Genomic DNA, 16,453 nt, shown 5'->3' with positions numbered 1-16,453 from the left:
TGTTTGATTTAGATAGGTGGAAAAGGAAGAAGGAGAAAATTGAAAATGAAGTAGAGAACGAGCAAGATCTGTAACATAATTAAACTATGAAGTTGGTGTTTTTAGTTTGGAGCTTGCAAACACCACTTCAACTTGTCTTTTATACTTTTACACTTCGATTTTGTAAAACATCAAGTAAAAATGTCTGCTCTTCATCTCATCTCTGTAAAAACTCCATTGTCAATAAAGATTGGCTTCCACAAGCTAAAGATAATATCATTACTCAAAATGAAGCAATGTTAAAGTCATGACAAAGTAAATTCTATTTCACAATACCTTTTTTTCCTTCCTTTGGCTGTGGAAAAACATGGATCGATACTCTTCAGCATGAGAATTTTTCAGTGAAATTTTCATTTATAACAAACAGCAACAAAAAACCCTTAAGCGTGCCCTGTCACTTTCAGTTTAAGTGAAAATGCACTAATAAACTCTTACCCTTGGGTCATCTTTGACAACAGGCAATAGTATGCCAGCTCTTATTAAAGACTATTCATATCACTGCCCCAAAAATTTCCTTTAAAATTACCATCTTTTCTATCCATGTAATAGGATGTCAGCTTTAAAAGTGCCAATGAGAGATAGGACCTGTCATCACAGTTAATTCTCAGCATTGTTTCAACACCAGGACAGCTGACCCTTAAAGGTATGTTTTTGGTTAGCAATATTTATTTGGTGGCCATCTGGACAGACAAGAAAACTTATACCTCTATATTGGTTTTCAACTAAAACAGCAAAGTATCACCTGAAAGTATTACAGAACAAACCAAAATATGTTGAAAGGAAAAATAAAACTGCACAAACTATCAAAATATATTTCTGAAATATTAGCATACTCTGAAAAACATATTCAAAGAACCATCGTATTTGAACCCAATCTTCCCAAGATAAAACTTAAAAGAAATATCTATATTAAATGGCAGGACTTTCTTAAAAAAAGAGAAAAAGAAAAAAAGAAAATGCATCAAAATTCTCAATGAAATTTAAGAATCTTTTTATAAATTTTATTATTTATTTATTTTACAAGTAATGCTCCTAGAATAGCTGTAATATAGTTGTTTCCAGGTAAAGAAAACCAAGCTTTGATAAAATGGTAAAATCTACTTGTTGATTAAGACAAACGTGAGATCTAGTACTGAAAAAAATGATTCTTTTTAAATATAAACATGCAGAAAATATCCATACAAAAGAAGGAACCATATATACAAAGGGAGAACCTAGATAAAAGCATCACTTTCTCCTATAATCTGTCCAATAAATATAGGATGACTTCCTTGAAAAAAATGTATAGATAACTATATATGTGTAAATATATATAACTATATATAATATGTATTATACATAACTATACATAGTATATATACTGTAAGTTATTCAAAAGCACTCTAGGTACACTATTAAGACACCATTTCTTCAGAGGTTGCATATAGTGGACGCATATATAGTACTACACTGAGCATTAAAATTCAAGAAGACACCCACATTCCAGTACCTACAACATATTAATCGCCCTGAATATTGCCCCAAGACACCTTCAGGCTTTCAAAATTAGGTTCAAGTGAAAAAGATGCTAGAATGGGGCTTAACAAAGATGAATATCCATGCATTTGTGAACATGGGATAAATAGTTTATGTGCCTGAACACGGGAGTGAAATATGATCATATTTTCTTATTATTTGATAAATTGGAGCTATGATCTCATGAACTTCTGTAGGTGGTATGAGCTGACTATGGGGACATGAGAGATGTTTCATTGAAAACAGTCATATTTAATCTACAAAGATAAAACTTTTTAATAAGCCATACGGTCTCCCAAGACAAAAGTATACAAGAGGCTGACAGTATTATTCAGTAATATTAACGTGAGAGAAAGCTGGAGTAGAAAAGAATGAGCCCACCATTAGGAATCAAGAAACATGGCGTTATATTCTGGCTCAGTCAATTATTATATTTTTGTGGCTATGGGCAAATTATCGAATAGCTTGAATTTCACTTTCCGTCTCTCTAAAAGTATGAATGTATGGATGTATCTCATAGTTTCCTTCCAGCCCTCAGGCCTTGGCATGTTCTGTGCTTTCTGCTTGCTGGTGCTTCTTTCTTTCACTCCTGCCCCTCCACCCATCCCCCTAACCTGGGCAACTTTAAACCTTCAGGTGCCCCTTAAAGAGGACTCATTCACAAACGCTTTCCATGATATCTCTGACAATCTCAGCACAGTTTAGATATTTTCCCCCAAACTTATCCTTGAATCAGTGGATAATTATTTTCATTTGTGTCTACATTGATTGGTGCACAATAATACCTTATTCAACACAGCTACTTTCTTTTACATTTTCACCTGGCTGAAGTCTTCATTGTTTTTGTTTGTTTGGTTGGTTTTTTTAATGATTTCAACTCAGTTGTTACTTTTTTGAAGTGGCTTTCCAGACCACCTTACTGAATAATTCTCTGTCATTTTGTCTCTTTATTTTTCTTTATAATATATACCATGGCTTGTTGCTACATTTTCAATATCTATCTATGTAGCATGCTTAATATCACTCAATATTAAACTTCCACATGGCCAGGGACTTTATACTTTATTTATAATTGTATCTTTACAACTTAGAATAGTGCCTGGAATATAATGGGGACTCAGTAAACTAAGAATAAATGTAATATATGCTTTGTACTTGTACATCTCTTTCCAGGATTCATTACAGTTATGTAGTGATAGGTCAGAATCCCTGACATTCGTCTAAATAACTTTAGTATCCAAGAATATTAATAAAGATGTCTTAGCAGTTCTAACTTTCTAAGATTATATAGGGAGCATTAATTAGCGAACATTTACTACTATTTTGATACTGGTAAAATTTACAAGTCTATGGAAATAGAATGATTGACCCTGACTTCATTGCTACAATGCTTTGAAGAACAAAAGAGTTTTAAACAGGAAGAACTAGAACTAAAGTTAAAATGCAAACTAGATGATAGCAAAGTGGAATAAGATATTTTATATATTAATATTCAGCCCTATTAGAGCATTCATTATAAAATAGATCCCTTTTTGATGGAAAACACTTGTTGGAAACTTGAAAACCTTTACAATTATACTCTTAATTTCACCTTAAGACATTTCACCAAAAGACAGAACTTTTATAATAATGTTTTTTATATATAAGGACTTGAGATTAAAAACACTGTGATTTAAAAATCAATCAATATACCTAAAGAGTTGCTTTTGTCCTAACAAAGCCATACAACTTAACGAAGTAAAAACAATTTTACCTTACCTCTCACAATAAGTTGAGCAAAATTGGACACACCAGAGCCTCGTTCTGACTGAGTTACACAGCGATACAAATCCTGGTCAGTTTTTGTCACTTCTTGCAATCTAAAGGAAGCAGCAAATCTTCTGTGATTGATGTTCTTAGTCTGGGCTACGGGTATATCTTCTCCATTTCGTCTCTGCAAACAGAAACCAATCTTTAAAAACAGATTGTTAACCTTCCCATAAATCCAAAGCATCTCAGCAAGCAATGTCTGTGATAAATTACTCTTGTTGCAAAATTAGGGGGGGAAATGTCTATGTAGACCCACAAATTTTTACTATTGTCATTTAATCAGGAAAAGGTAGTGAGTGAATACTGGTATCCTTTAAAGGATGTAGGGCTGACATTAAGGTAGTAATCTTCATTTTCCATAAAATTGCTAGTATACCAGAGTATATGAAGTAACAGGAGAATTAACAGTTCCATGGCAAATGATTCATTCCCCTCATTCTTCCAGAACATATGAATAAGCTTCTTTTAGGCCTTATACTATACTGTATGTGCCGTCTTTGTAGCCAGCAGGGGACTGAGACCATGCCCTATGCATTTCTGTGTTCCAAATATGCAGAATGTGCTGGGCTCAGAATGACAAAAAAAAGTACTGATGGATAATTTAGGATCAACCCAAAATCTGTACACTTTCCAAACTTCTTTCTCTTTGGTATTAATGACAGCCAATTTATACACTTTAAAGAACTAGTCAAAAGAGCCCAAAGGCTAAAAGCATATCTGTCAGCTTTCAAAATGAAATATTAGAGAACATATTTATGATATCAGGGTATCTCACACAAGACTAATAAGCATAAACTATAAAGGAAATAATTGAAAAATCCAACTATAATAAAATTTATAGCTTCATATATTGAAAGACATCATAAATAAAGTGAAAAAGAAAAGTCATGAACTGTGCTATTTGTCAACGAAATAGCCATCAAAAGATAAATACCAAGATATGGAAAGATCTTCTACAATTCAATAAGAAAAAAGCTAAACAACTCAAACAACAGACTATAAAAGGAAAAAATGTATATGTCTAGTAACTATGGAAAAGTGACTGTCAACCTAAATTTTAAAATTTCTGTATGTCAAAGACAACACAAAGAGCAAAGGAAAGTCACAACTATGAGAAAGAATTGATAGTGATCCTCAATCTTATTTCTTGGCAGTGAAATGCTAAATATCCCTGGTATCTTTTCATATTATTTTATGCAGTAAATCTGGGAAACAAAAATGATCAAATTATTGGTGGAATTGTAAACTATTAGTGATTTTAGAAAATTACTTGTCACTATTTGGTAAAGTTGAGAATGCACAAACCTCAGGTCCCAGCAATTCCACTTTTAGGTTTCTACATTGGAGTCACCCTGGCATATGTGATCAAAGAGAGATTTACAAGAGAGCTGAACTCAGCATTGTTTGTGATAGTTAAATATGAAAAAGATCCAAATATTTCTGAGTAGCAGATAAATATTAATAAACTGAGTTTTATTCATTCAATAAAATACAAGGTAGCAGTTAAACTAAGCAAACTTGGACCAGCAATGTGCAGGTGAAGTTTGGAGCAGATAGTTGTGCAACCAAAGTAATAAAATGCTGATTGGTAGCATTTGTTAATTTTTGTGGCATAAGTACTCCACTATGGCCATTTTCAAATTATCAATGTGATATCATTTGGCTCTCAAAATTCCTGAAAACTTAACAATTTTCTGGTACTCATTGGCTCCAGCAACCCATTGACTAGTACTACATGTGTGAGTATTTAAATCTCAAAGAAATATTCCTGAACAAAAAGTCATGAGACAAAAGTACAAAATGTTAACTTCTATTTAATTAGGATGGTGGGAACATTAATAGTGATTTTATTGTTGTGTGTGATTTTTTTGTATGTTTGAAATATTTTATATTTTTTAAAACAATAAATGATAAAGAAGATACTCTATTTTTGTAATAATTTTCTAAATCTTAAAATTCACTGTATCTTTAAACATACTTTTCCATATCTGAAATCATATATATGCATATTATGTAATATATACATACATGTGCATGAATATGCATATACACAGACCTCAGGACACCAAGTTCTCATTAGGATTTTGCCATTTTTTTATTCATTCGGTGTTTTGTTAATTCTTCTCTCCTTCCCCACCTATCTGATGATTTTTGTACCAAGATCTGCTACTCATTAAGGAGGAGAAAACCAGCTTATATTCAAAGCACTGAATATAATTAGTCTTTCCCTACAAACCACATAAACACAAAAGATCATTACACATGCATATTTCAGATTGTATTTTCAATTAGCGCATCATTTCCATACAATCTTTCTAATTAGAAAGCAGACCAACTTCATCTTATCTTCCTCTAATGTTCCCTTCCAGTGGTGCTCTCAAGGTGTCATCTTGCTCCCTGCCATTGATAACTCACAGTTCTTCTGCAAGACCAGTCAATGTCTGCTGCCTGTCCTGCCTTCTGAATTCTCTTGCCCATACCCCACCCAAGTCTTTTAACACTATGTCTTCCAAAACCTTTCTACTCTGGCGAAGAGATTCTGAGTACCCTTAAGGTTTACCTCTCAATAACCATTGTTCCATCTTTTCATCTTCATTGGCATTCTTCTCACCATACCACTTTCTCAAAGGGGGACATAGTAAGGCACAATTTCTTCTAGTACTGTACACCCTCCTTCAGGGAGAGCTACCAATATCCTGGTTCCTAACTCGCAGATCCTTTTCCTCCTGTCCCACGCAACCACCTCTCAGCTTCTGGAATTCCCAGCAAATCCAAATATCATTCCCATCACTGGGAATGTTCACAGACCAAATTATCCTGTCGAACATAGTTCTGTGAACATTCCCAGTGATTCCAAACTCACTTTGGCCTCAGGGATGCTCTAACAACATCCAAATTCCTGTTCAATGATAGTCTCCTCTGGAATCACAACTGCCATGAGAATCCATCTCACACTCCTTCAATATTCTGCATTGTCTATGAAACTTCAACTTCTGATCCTTTACTTTATAGCCAGCCATTCCAAAGAAGCTTGTACTAGCCTGAAAAAATTCTAGATTCTCTTAATTTTCTATTGTTCATGGATTGCCATATATCAAAATTGTACTATTTCTTCAGAACTATTTTAAAATTACTGACTTTTGCTAAAATCAGTCATTTGCTCTTGTGAAAAAAATGTTATCCAAAAATGGAGATTAGCAACTTTTACACGTTCGTCAATTCCCACAATGACTTCATCTATGGTGTCTGGCTCCTTCCTTCTGCCTCAACTTCACATTCCATCAGCTTATACAGACTCTCCCCTTTCTATTCCTGTTGTTAGCAGGGTCATGAATACTACCTCAAAAACTCCATAAAATGTTATTATATAAAACTTATTAACTGACTATTCTATCTTAAATCTCTTCTACGATAATATTTTCTATATATGTATTTTTATCTCTTTGTATACTGAAATCATTCTAGAGGTTGGGTTTCATGTCTTATTTTTTTTTCTTCAATGTCATCTAATATATATTATCTTTATATAATGTGTGCTCAAGTACTTTGTTAAAGGAATTAAATTCATTATACAACATGAGAGATAAGAATCATATCACCCTCCTTAGGCTTTTATAAATTATTATAGCTAAATATATAATAATCATTAATTCAAACTAATAATAAAGGGAAGGTACATAAATATTGAATTGCGAGGACACCAAGAGATCGCTTAAACCAAGCTATTTTAGAACTATACCACAACTCAAAGAGTTTGAAAGGTTTAAGATGATCCAGTCAGGATATCACAAAGCTGATACATTACATGATGTTTATATTTATATGTATTAATAATATTAACTACAAAATATAGATGTTTATACAGGATGTATATTATATAATTAATGAGTACAATAGAGAGGTGCTATTTATCTACTGAAATAGAATCACAATAAAAATGAACCCAGAGTCATAACATTCAGGATTTTATTCAACAATCATTTAATAAGCACCTCCATGTTCCTGAAATTATGTTAGTTGTTAGTGGTTCTGTCACTTCTATCTCATATAAATTTAACTGTGATAGAGTCATTTCCATTTAAAGATCATAAAATCAAGATTCAGAAAGATCAGAAATGTGATGCACAGACTGTAAGGAGGAGGACTAAAACTCAAAACCAGGTTTGATGACCAAATCCAACAGTCTTTCTTCTATACTAAACCAAAGCTGTTTCCTTCATTTTTATGATAGGTATTGTCCAATGATTTGATTATTTGCTGTTGAGGCTTGATCAATGCATTATTCCAATGAGCAAATATAATGCATTATAGTAGCACTGCTTTATTTACTCAGCTTCCAGTATTGCATTACAGTTAGAATAGCAATTGACAACATGTATTACACATTCATGAAGTCAAAAATAATGATTTTCTTTTAAAATTCAAAAACTAGGCCTTTAATAATAAGCTATCAATTTATCAGAGGACCATAAAGGAGGATATAAGAAGTAATGGTAAATTTCTCTTATGAAGCAATGTTTGCCTATAGTTCTCTGCCTGTGCTATGTTTTTCAGTTCTAGGCTCTTTATTCTGCTTTGAGTTTTTACGATTCCTCCACTGCAAATATTCCCTACTCTGAGAAGTACTGAAAAATGAAGTATACAAAATTATATAGTCCAAGAGATCATAACCTACCACCTAAATTTTCTTCTGCTCCTCTTCATTTTTTTCCCAAGATCTATCTCATGCTTGCTTTCTTATTTACTTTGTCTCCAGTACAGGCTGCTGGATGGAACTTGTCATGTACCAAGTATCTCTGGGCAAGTTACCGTAATCCCTCAGTGATATCACTCTCCTCTATGATGCTATGTGAGCATCATCACGCAGAGTTCATGGAGTGCTCCTTTGAAAAGTTCAGTCCCTGGCATAAAGTATTTAAGTGGTAAAATTGGATGATTCCCCAACATCTATTCCAACCAGTTATTAACCAAATCTCTTGCTATTCAAAGTGTGGTCTACAGCATCAGCCTCACCTGGTGGGTTCTTATCAATGCAGAATGTAGAGATCACTTTAGACCCACTGAATCAAAATCTGCTTATTAATAAGATCCTTAGGTTATGCATAAGATATTACACCTTGAGACACACTAGTTTATTAACACTAGGTTAATGTGAGCATTCTTTCCATTAAAGACAGAGCATGTTCTTGATCAAGTCTCTGAAATGACATTAACAATTCCTAGAACCCCCTTTTCTCTGATTTTTCTGTACATAACACAATTCATTTTCTATCACTTTAGGCTTGAAGATATCCTAAAAAGAAATATGATGCACTTCAAATATGGTATAGTTTATTTCAGCTTCTCTTTTCAAAGCCTGAGATATAAAATTAATCCAATTTAATTTTAAACTTAAAAAAAAGTGGCATTTACAACACATGCAGAGATTATTTCGCTGGTTTTCAGACACATAATTATATATGACCGCCCCCCCCCCCAATCTTCTTAAAATTGGAGGAACTCGGAAGAGGTATTCTTTTTACATTTGATGTTTAGGTCCCTGTAGAACAGGGAAATAACTCAACAAGTGATTCCCTAAACAAAACAAAATGTGATACAATTGTTTTAAATTTTAAAATAAGGAGAATAAAAAGGATTTGAGAGACAGTGAGTAATAATGATATGCAAAGAAGATCAAACACAGAGATAATAGTGGTCCCTAAGGAGCAAGGAACAGAAAAAATACTAAAAATTATCATTTAAAAAATTCTGCAATTAAAAAAAATGTTTAGAAATTATGTAATGAAAGAAAAGACCACATAACTGAGAATTACCCAGAATGATCCACAGTAACACATATTCTGGTAAAATTAGAGATTTTGAATGGGAAAAACATTGGGGGAATATCTAGACAAACTAGGTACATGATTTATAAGAAAAAGAAAATTAGCAGACTTTGTCAGTAGGTTTTCTGGCAGAAGAAAAAGAAGTAGCATTATTTAAGTTACTTAAGGAAAGAAAATGTGAATGAAAGATTTTATTTAAGATATCCTACAAAATTGGCTTAAGTTACTCAAGGAAAGAAAATGTGAATGAAAGATTTTATTTAAGATATCCTGCAAAATCAAGGACACAGACTATTACCATCATCTAAGAACTTGAGAATATTATTTCCATAAGCAGATCCTCAAGAATCTGGTAGAAAATGAGTCTCAGACATCCAAAATTCCTAGGAAGACATAACATATAGACTAATAATGAACATTAAAAACATAGTTAACATTTAGAACTAAGCCTACTTGAGTGGCAGACAGCACATTATGTAGGCAAGAACTGTACTATATGCTGACAATGGATGTGTGGTGCAAATATTCAAAATAATATGAGATAGTGTAAATGTTTAATTATGAGATATTCTAAATCTATCTTCCTCGGTTTCATTGACAACCAAAACTATTAGTGTGGAAAAAGAAGATGCAATTGAGACATTATACTAGAATAAATGTTAAATGAAAATATTTAGACCTGAATTTGAAATATCAAAATAAACTCATTAGGTATGTTATCTTTAAATATATGGGTTGTTTTTTTTTTAACCTCTTTTCGCCGAAGAAGTCTAGCAATGAGTGTCCCTCAGCACCCACATTATGATCTTGAAATACAGTTTCTAACTAACACTAATCAGAGCATCATGGAAGAGTGACTGATTCCAGATCTGGAGGAGAAAGTATAATAGAACATCTCACAATACCAGGTAACAAGGAGGCTCTCATGCTTACTTAGGTCAGATCACAAAAAGACTCAAGAGCCAACTTTGATAGATTACCAGTGGGCAAAGATAGCACAGTTTGAGCTTTAATAATAGTAATAATTACAATGAATTGAAGTCCATTAATATGTTTAAATCCACAACTTCAAACCAATATTAAAAGAAAAAAATGAATCAGTCATCTTTGGAGGATAGGGAACCAACTCACTATGTTGCAAACTAGGAAATAAAGCAAAGATTGGAGAATTTATCCTTCTTTTACTTAATGAATTATATCATTTGGTAACCAAATAGATGAGGGAAATTTCATCAAAAAATACAAAATAAGGGAGAAACAAAAAAAAAATAGAATATCGCAATTTTCCACCTCCAGGAATAAATATAGGCATTTATCATCAGCAACTGCCAAGATCACAAAAAGACAAGACAAGACATTTTGTTCCTCCATAATTATTCCAAGCACCACCTATACAGCTGCCAAAGGATCAAACTTGACCCTGGATCTGGCTGCCAAGTTGCAGGAAATACAGAGGAAAGAGGAACATGTTGAACTGAAGAGGACATTAGTATGCAATCAGCAAAATGTAGACTGTGGGAAACCAGACAGTGAACAGCCTGGGTTCCTTAACAGATAAACTGTGAGAAAGGACACTCCTACAGACTAAAATATACTGCAAAATACGTTTTTAAAAATCGATAAGACTAATCTATAGTGTCTAGGGATGCATATATGAGTGAAAAGAAAAACCTACAAGAGCTGTAAGTCATGAGAGCTGTAATTTGTAGGGGCAGGCACATAGCTCAGCTGTGCCCGACACGGAGCACATAGAAGGAACCTCTGGGGTGGCTGGCAAGGTCTCTTTCTCGACCTGTATGGTGTGAACCTTGTAAAAAATTCACTGAATCATAACAGTTGTTACTTCTGTGTGTTTTTCTATATCTATGTTTTATGTGACAATAAAATGATTTTATAAATATTAGGTCTTTGCAGACTGCTTTTCATAAAGAAACCGCACCACTGCCAAAGCCCCATGTTGTAATACTGATAGCAAGAGCTCGATGGGAAAGTTGTAAAGTGCTTGAGGTGACACATCTGGAAAACACACTGAAAAGGCAGCTCTACAAACGGTAGGAGAGTACACTATTCTTGCACAAGAAGAGTAGTAAATTGTTATTTATAGATATCAATAAGAAGAAATCCTTGAGCTCCTATGATTATCATGCTTTTATAGTCATGTTCCAGGAATAGATAAGAAAGGTAAAGAATATTTCACACATTATTCATCTATAATCAACTATGTAATCTGTAGACATTCAATTCAGAGATTATAAATTATTAAAGAAGGAAAAGAAAACACTATATCTGCAAGGTATTGAACTGTTTATGGTAGAAAGCCACATAAAGCCAACCAAAATGAATATTTAACAATCCTAAAAATTAATGATTAAACTTCTGATGCTCAGAGTTACATATATGTGCACACACAAAAAATGCCAGAAGGTAAAAGATAAACCATGCAATCCAGGATACATGGTCAGTTATTTTATCTAAAGACCTATAAGCAGAATTCTTTATAAAAATCCAGGAAGGAATAAAATAATACAATCAATTAGAATAAACCAATGGTCCAAGAAAAAGCAGGACTGCCAAGAGTGATAGCTACTAGCCACGAAATAGAACACAGTCTCTTAAATGGAGCAGAATTAATTGTAAACCAGCACATATGTGGAAAAGTCACTACTGTTTAAGCAAAGGATAAACAAGAAATTAGAATTAAAGAGCAGACCAGTGTTAATGTCAGGTTAAGTCTAGAGCAGATTATAAGAAGTTAGGAAAACACAGAGACATTCCTATTCTGTGAGCCACAAGTCACAACAGCAGTCAGGGCTGAAGGTATCAACAGCTTTCCCATAGAGTAGTTCTCCTCAGTGATACAAGGACCATGCAGAGGTTTGTTTCATTTGGCCACAAGTTTCAAGTTGACTTGGCAAACGTTTATTTAAAGCTAAACAGGCCAAAAGGAATTGAAAAGTCTCCTCATCGTTCACTTCTACTGAGGATCATTTATATGCAATTACGAAGGCAGAAACAGGAAAAAAAGTAAACAATGGTTCTAATAGACATTAGTTCCAAGACAGAAAATAAATTACTGGCTTTAAAAGATGAGCTCTGAGAAAATTTAGAAAGTTGTCTTTATTATTTCACTCTTGCATCTTCCCAAATTCTGTCAACTGGTACCAACCAGACGCAAAAGCTCTCCTTTCCTACTCACAAATTTACCAATTCTACTGGCACAGTTTGGTCTCAGGCTTTCATTATTTGATGCCTGTATTGCTAACGGTAGCCTTTTCCTCTTCCACTTGTTTCCTTCATGGTCTAGTACCAACTCTTCCACAAACTATATTTACCTCTATTAGCCATTGTGAACCTTCCACTTCAGTAAGATCCTTCACCTTATGTTCCTATCCCACTTTCACAAACATGCAGTGTGCTTTCTACCTTCTGAATCTGCAGTAACAACCTACTTAATCTTTGCTTATTCAAGGCCTATATATACTTCAAGGTTTCAATCAAATGATTTCACTAGTCTATGCTGCTCATTCTCATCTCTGAAATAGTTGTCATAGATTCTATACAGTCTTTCCTTACTTGGTTACAGAATCATCCTTCAGGGCTGAAAGTATTTTAAAAAGTATTCATGGCCTCAATATATATATATATATTTGTATATATTTTTTTGAGGCAGGGTCTTGCTCTGTTGCCCAGGCTGGAATGCGGTGGTACCATCATAACCCACTGCAGCCTTGAACTCCTAGACTCAAGTGATCCTACCACCTCAGCCTCCCAAGTGCTAGGCCTACAGGCGCAATTCACTATTCTTAAATTTTTTTTGTCTTTTCTCATAGAGACAGAGTGTCACTGTGTTGCCCAGGCTGGTCTTGAACTGAGCTCAAGCGATCCTCCCACCTAGACTCCCCAAAGTGCTAGGATTATAGGCAATGAGCCACCATGCCCAGCACGGCCTCAGTGGTGAATGTCCCTCCACTTCTCTAGCAAGTGCTTGTCCAGATTATGCTTGGATACTTCAACTAATTATAATATTACTACCTCCTAAAGCAGCTCATTCTAGGTTTCAACAGCCCTGCAATTATAAAATTCTCCCTTATAATCAGGTTATATCTCTCACCATAAGCTTCCAACCATAAATCACTATTTTACTGTAAGATCTATAAAGAACAAATTAAATCCCTCTTGTACATTCCCTACATTATAAGATTTTAAGACATATCCAGTCTTCCAAATATCTCAAGATATATTTATGTCATGACTCTTTAGCCATTCTGACATCATTCTTTAAGTTTACTCACTGTCCTAGTAATTATTAACATATGCTAACTTATTATTCTAGTATTTCGCAAGTATGTCAGCCACTCTTAAAAGTCAATTGCCTAGAAAATGTCAGAACTTTAACCACACCCAGACATTAGGACAATTTTCAATAGACTGCATTTCTTCACTATTTTGCTTTTTTTCTGGTACCTAACATGAGTTGATCACATATTGTGTTTAATCAAGTTGACTTTGAAAAATTCCTCTCAAATTAGTTTTCAGTGAATGGCTCACTGTAAACTGCAGTTTCAAAGCATAGATTAATTTCTTCAGGGAACTTTTCTTCATTATAATACATGAAAAATTATGAGACTTTTTTCTCTAAAAGAAAGACTATCAAAGATTATAAAATCTCTTATGGAAATTATATATGCCATAAACATCTGGGCATATCAAATGATAGCATAAATAAGTCTGAGAAAATAATATAGCATGGGCCATCAGGAATAGTATTGTGAACAATGACTTCTTGACATTTGAAATAGTTTAGTGACACATTTTCATCAGTTGAAATTTTTGTACTTCTAAGTAAACTCAATTTTTATAAAAGCATGGTTCAGATTTGCATCACTATGTGGTGATGTTCATATGTACTATAGAAACAATTCAGTGTGGTCAGAAGTTTCAGACCAACCATTTTCACTGCCCCTCCACTGACAACAGTTGGTACTGCAGAGATAAGCCTCTCTCTGGTTGTTTTTAGAGCAATTTGCATCTCATTTTACTGATATCACTCTCCAATTATTACTCTCAAGCCATTGCTTAAATTATCTGTTGCTCCATAAGGAATGACATTTCCTTTGGCTGAGAAACCAGCTGTATCACACTACTTCAGCGACGCTGAGCCTCACCAAGGGCAAAGCGGTGGCTGACTTTCCTGTTTTGGCAGGCCCACTGAGGAGGCAGGGTGCCAGCGCCTGCGGCGATTACTGACAGATTGGCCCAATTGCCACAGCTTTGATGGCAATCTGCATAGGATTACCAGACACACATTAAACAGCCTCATTTCAATGCACCAAAACAAATGGTGCCACCAAATCTACCCACACAATTCTCTACTTTTCAATAACTCCACTGTTGAATTTCTCTGCCCAATTCAATGATGCATGTCTGCCAAGCTCTGTAATGATGGATGGAGCCATTAGCATTTTAGTTTCTACACTGAACCTGAAGCCAAAGCATATGGTCTGACAGATGTTCCAGCAATAGGCTCTATTTGATTTGCCATGTAAGTGTCCACTTACACTGGACCTTCACGAAACATTACTAACGTAAACGTTACAGTCCAACCCGAGTTTCAACCTTTTCACATCCTCAGGTTTTAAGATGTTCTTAAAAGCAGAACACTCCGAACATGCTTTCTTCTATATTTCAACTAAGAGTAATGATTACACATCATCTTTGAACCTAATCAAATCAATTCAAATGGACAAGATGGACAAAAATGCAAGTAATATTTGTAGGCTACTGTCATCTATGGCTTGATTAATACCGCCAGGAAGTGGGTTATTTGATAACAGTGACTCATAGAGTCACTTTTTCCTCATTCCTGTTTTATTAAAATGTATATGTGTGTAAAATGTATATACAGTGAATTGGACAAATCTTAATCTTTGACAAAGGCATGTGCGCCCATAGACCCAACACCTCAACCAAGATATATGTCATTTACATTACCCCAATGGATTCCCCCTCTCTATACTTCCAGTCAATCCTTATCCCCCACAGGTGACCATTGTTCTGATTTCTATCACCATAAATTGGTTTTGTCTTTTCTGAAACTTAATATTATATAAATGAAATCATGAAGTATGGACTCTTATGTCTGTCCTCTTTTCGAAACCATAATGTTGCAGAGATTCATTCATGCTGTTGCATGTATCCGTAGTTCACTGTTTTCATTGCTGAGCAGCATTCTGTTGCTTACATGAACCACAAGTTGTTTATCCATTCTCTTGTTAAGGGGATTTAGGTACTTTCCAATTATTGGTTATTACAAATAAAGCTGTTATAAACATTTTTGTACAAGTCTTTGTGGCACATGTCTTCATTTCTCTTGGGTAAATGCTTAGGAATGGAACTCATGCAACATATGTTAGTTATTTGCTTATATATTTGCTTTTTCCTGCAATCACTTTACTATTCATATTAGTAAGAATAACAAACAGTAAAAAGCACATGACCAACATTTTTAACCTATAAAAATGTACAAGCTAAATTTGTTTTTCCTGTGTGAAAATTATGTGACAATTCTCAGCAATTAACCCCTGTTCTTATTATTTCATTTCGGTATCAATTATACGTTAAAATTTCATTTGTGATCTTATTTCCTATAACCTGAGTTTTACCTAATTTCTTATCATGTTTAATTTATAAATTAAACTTTATCATAGGTATGTATGTATTGGTAAAAATATAACACATAGGTTTGGAACTATCTGCAGGTTCAGGTATACTGGGGATCTTGGAACTTATTCCCCATGGATAAGGGGGGCTACTGTCCCATTAAAATAGCTTAGTTGTAAAATATATTGTAAGAATTGAAAAACATCTGGAATTTGGAAAAATTCCAGATGTTTTTGGAAAATTGGAAAAAATTTACAAATTATTAAGTTGACAAAACTTGTTAGGTGTTTATATATAGGATATATGTTAACTTCATTGAGCTTTATGATAGAAAAAGAATTTGGAAGTTCTACTAAGAGTGACTAAAGACTTTATTCTAAGTTTCTTTTACTACACAAATGTATTGCATAACATATTTTTTAAAACGATGTTTCAGAAAGCTTCACAATTTCACCATATTTATAGCTTTTTGAGACTCAACAGACTTCTAAAAAACTTTCACTCACATTATTTTATATGTCATTTAGTTCATTTAGCCTGTACAAGAAGGTTGATCTGGGTTATGTACTTAGTCATTGCTTTCTATATATTTAGAGCAAATAACT

General features: G+C 33.9%; 1 protein-coding gene across 9 annotated transcripts in view; it reads right to left on the bottom strand.

Annotated features, from left to right (window-relative positions):
- The window catches only part of PTPRK (protein tyrosine phosphatase receptor type K), a 514,888-nt gene that overhangs the window by 231,202 nt on the left and 267,233 nt on the right, over positions 1–16,453 (bottom strand). For all 9 annotated transcript variants that reach the window (XM_012736558.3, XM_076002975.1, XM_076002976.1 and 6 more), the window contains exon 6: positions 3,313–3,487. In XM_012736558.3, coding sequence (XP_012592012.1) covers positions 3,313–3,487 — 175 coding nt within the window. The remainder of the gene's footprint in view (positions 1–3,312; positions 3,488–16,453) is intronic.

The sequence above is a fragment of the Microcebus murinus genome, chromosome 5, assembly GCF_040939455.1.
Source record: "Microcebus murinus isolate Inina chromosome 5, M.murinus_Inina_mat1.0, whole genome shotgun sequence".
Classification (NCBI taxonomy): domain Eukaryota; kingdom Metazoa; phylum Chordata; class Mammalia; order Primates; family Cheirogaleidae; genus Microcebus; species Microcebus murinus.
Note: the sequence above shows the minus strand (reverse complement) of the source record. Positions and strands in the feature narration are given on the sequence as shown.